This window comes from Orycteropus afer, unplaced genomic scaffold (assembly GCF_000298275.1).
Source record: "Orycteropus afer afer isolate SDZICR_OR568_19922 unplaced genomic scaffold, OryAfe1.0 scaffold00623, whole genome shotgun sequence".
NCBI lineage: Eukaryota > Metazoa > Chordata > Mammalia > Tubulidentata > Orycteropodidae > Orycteropus > Orycteropus afer.
Window position 1 is genome coordinate 1,212,201 of NW_006922210.1, and position 3,147 is coordinate 1,215,347.

The 3,147-nt window shown below is 41.8% G+C and overlaps 1 protein-coding gene across 1 annotated transcript in view; it reads right to left on the reverse strand.

Moving 5' to 3' along the window:
* Positions 1–3,147, reverse strand: part of RRN3 (RRN3 homolog, RNA polymerase I transcription factor) — a 54,301-nt gene that overhangs the window by 16,378 nt on the left and 34,776 nt on the right. The window contains exon 15 of the mRNA XM_007956476.2: positions 2,585–2,693. Within this exon, the coding sequence (XP_007954667.1) occupies positions 2,585–2,693 (109 nt within the window). The remainder of the gene's footprint in view (positions 1–2,584; positions 2,694–3,147) is intronic.

The following is a 3,147-nucleotide window of genomic DNA, read 5'->3' on the forward strand; positions in this document are numbered from 1 at the left end:
TATCACTTTTGTGATCTCAGTAGAATAGAATCCTATCACCCTGAGCTACAGGCTCAGTGAAGGAGAATTAAGTTGCTGCATGAGAAGGAAAAAGGAATTATTTTTGTCATCTAAGCGAACAGATATCTCTTTAGGAATGAGAGTGGCCAGACTTTGTCTGTTGTACTTTGATTATGTGGTCAGAAGTGACCAGACCTGGAAAAGGATATCATGCTTCGTAAAGCAGAGGGTCAGAGAAAAAGGTGAAGACCCTCAAAGAGAGGGATTGACACAGTGGCTGCAAAGATAGGCTCAAACACAGCAATAACTGTGAGGATGGCATAGAATGAGACAGTGTTTCATTCTGTTGTACATGGGACAGTATGAGTTGGAACCAACTTAGCGGCACCTAACAACAGAAGAAAAGATGCTTGTCCGTCAAAGATTTTACCCTCATTAAATGCTGTTGTTGCTATTGAAGACTAAGATGTGTCTAACCTAAACCATGGTATTTTCAGTCGCCTCATATGCATGCTAGAGCTGGACAATGAATAAGGAAGACTGAGGAAGATTTGCCCAGTGCAATACATTGTCTCATGTCTTGACTGCTGCTTCCATTGGTGTTGACTGTGGTAGCAAGTAATATGAAATCTTTCACAACTTTAATCTTTTCTCCATTTATCATGCTGCTGCTGACTGGTCTAATTTTGAGGATTTTTATTTTCTTTATGTTGAGATGTAATCCACACCGTAGTCTATAGTCTTTAATCTTCATCAGTAAATGCTTCAAGTCATCCATACTTTGAGCAAGTAAGGTTGTGTCATCTACATATCACAGGTTGTTAATGAGCCTTCCTCCAATCCTGGTGCCATGCTCTTCTTCATACAGTCCAGCTTCCTGGATTATTTGCTCAGCGTACAGATTGAGTAAGTGTGGTGAAAGCATACAACCCTGACACACTCCCTTCCTGGTTTTAAACCAAGCGGTATCCAATTAAATGCTAAGAGTCTCCAATTCACTTTCTACATGAAAGAGAGTAACAATGCTTCTGATGGATCCAGAATGTCTACATGCAAACCTCAGCTCTAACAGTTCAGCTATATGACCTTCAGCCAGTTATTTAACCTCTCTGTGCCTCTGCTTCCCCATTTATAAAACAAGCCTGTTGCCATCAAGTTGATTCCAACTCAGAGCAACCCTAAGGACAGAGTAGAAGTGCCCCCTAGGGGATGCAATCTTGTAATCTTCACAGAAGCAGACTGCCACATCTTTCTCCCATGGAGCTTCTGGTAGGTTTGAACTGCTGACCTTTGGTTAGCAGCCAAGCACTTATCTACTGCACTATCAGGGCTCCTTTTCTCATTTATAAAGGGGAATTAATAATACAGTTACAGAATTGTGATAGGATAAAATGAGTTTCATGTAAAGTGCTTAGAACTGTGCCTGGCAGAGTAAATGCTATATAATAGTAAAAGCTACAAGGCCTGACATGACACAGTCTCTCATAAACCAATCTACGGTTGGATATTTCTCACGTCCAATTTACTTTTATTATAATGATGGGGTCTCTGTGATAAATAAACACCTTCAGATTGTACCTCTCCAGCTTACTAGATGCCTTATTGATTTCAAAGTACCTAAGCTTCTGTTGAATTATACCTTTGGACAAAAAGCAAAGCCATTTTCAATACCATCAAAGTATAAAAACAATAACTTCAACGTAGTGTATCCTGCAAATACTGGGTTATTTTTTGTTACTGTTGTATTGCTCCTGTGGTACAGTAAATTACCTGGTATGGCTTCTCTTTGTCACTCCCACCAGATTACTAGGTAGGACCATGCAAATAAGGTGTGTAGAACTCTGATGATGAAATTGGTTAGTGATTCTGCTAGGCTTGAGATCAGCCCTCTTAGAGGCAGAAAGGGGGATCTCACTGCTATCACAAGAGAAGAGCTGGAATTGGAGTGAAAGGTGTTGCTGGGCCTCCTTGGCAAGATCCTCTCCTGACAGAGAGACATGCTGGCTGAGACAGTAGCAGTCGAACCAAGAAGCATGAAACAGAGCAGCAACCCTGCCAGTCCATGGAGTGAGAAAGCTGAGTGCTACTGGGCAGGAGGCTCACTGGCAGAGTGGAGGTGTACCTATTGGCAGAGCTAAGAGCATTGTAACACACTTGCCACAGCAGGGCAAAGGCAGGCTGAGAGGCGAGCCTGAGGGCACAGTAGAGGGAGAATGGCCTGATCAAAGACCTTTGTCCTGCACACATTCCTGAACCTGAGTTGTAGCCTGTTACTTCCCTAATAAACATCCATAATCGTGAGTATTGTTTGTGAGTCGTGTGTGGCAACTTCAACAAATTATTGGACCTAGTAAAGAAGCTGTGAGTGGTGTGGGACAGTTGGTGTCAGACTTGGTAAAAACCCTGCAGGGTGGTGGCCTTGGGCTGTTAATGGTAACTCCTTTTCCCCCTTGTGAGGATGGAGGAGGTCAGAAGATATAGCCCCCATGCCCTTTTTACAGTTATTAATAATTTCACAGAAATTTATCGAAATTCTACATTATTCACAACACAAATCATTTCCAAAAAAGTGTAAATAACTTACCTTGTGATAGCAGCAAAAAAGTTAACTACCGAGGGCAGGCAAATCTTCAGAGGATTTAGCTGACTCATGACTATGCGTTCAAAATTTAGACTTTGAAGGTACTGTAAACCTTTGATTAAAACAGAAAAGATACTTTAAAAGGTGTAAATATAACTTAAAATGAGCCTTGGTGGCAAAATGGTTAAGCACTCAGCTGCTAACTAAAAGGTTGGTGGTTCAAACCTACCCAGTGGATTTGTAGGAGAAAGACCTGGTGATCTGTTCCTGTAAAGATTAGAGTTCTGGAAAATCCTGTGGGGTGGGTGTACTCTGTCACATGCAGTTGCTATGCTCAAAATTGATCTTATAAGATTATGTTTACCAGCACAAGTAATTTCACACATTAAGTAATTTGTGAAAATGCTTTAAATAAGGGGTACCAGGTTTGCTGGTCCGATAGAGCCTGGTGGAACCACTAAGAGAGACTATGGCCCTAGCTGCCCCTCAGGTCTGGAATTGAACCCACACCTGTGGCATCCAGCCAAACAAAAGACAGGCATATGAGCTGAACATTTACCTGAGGT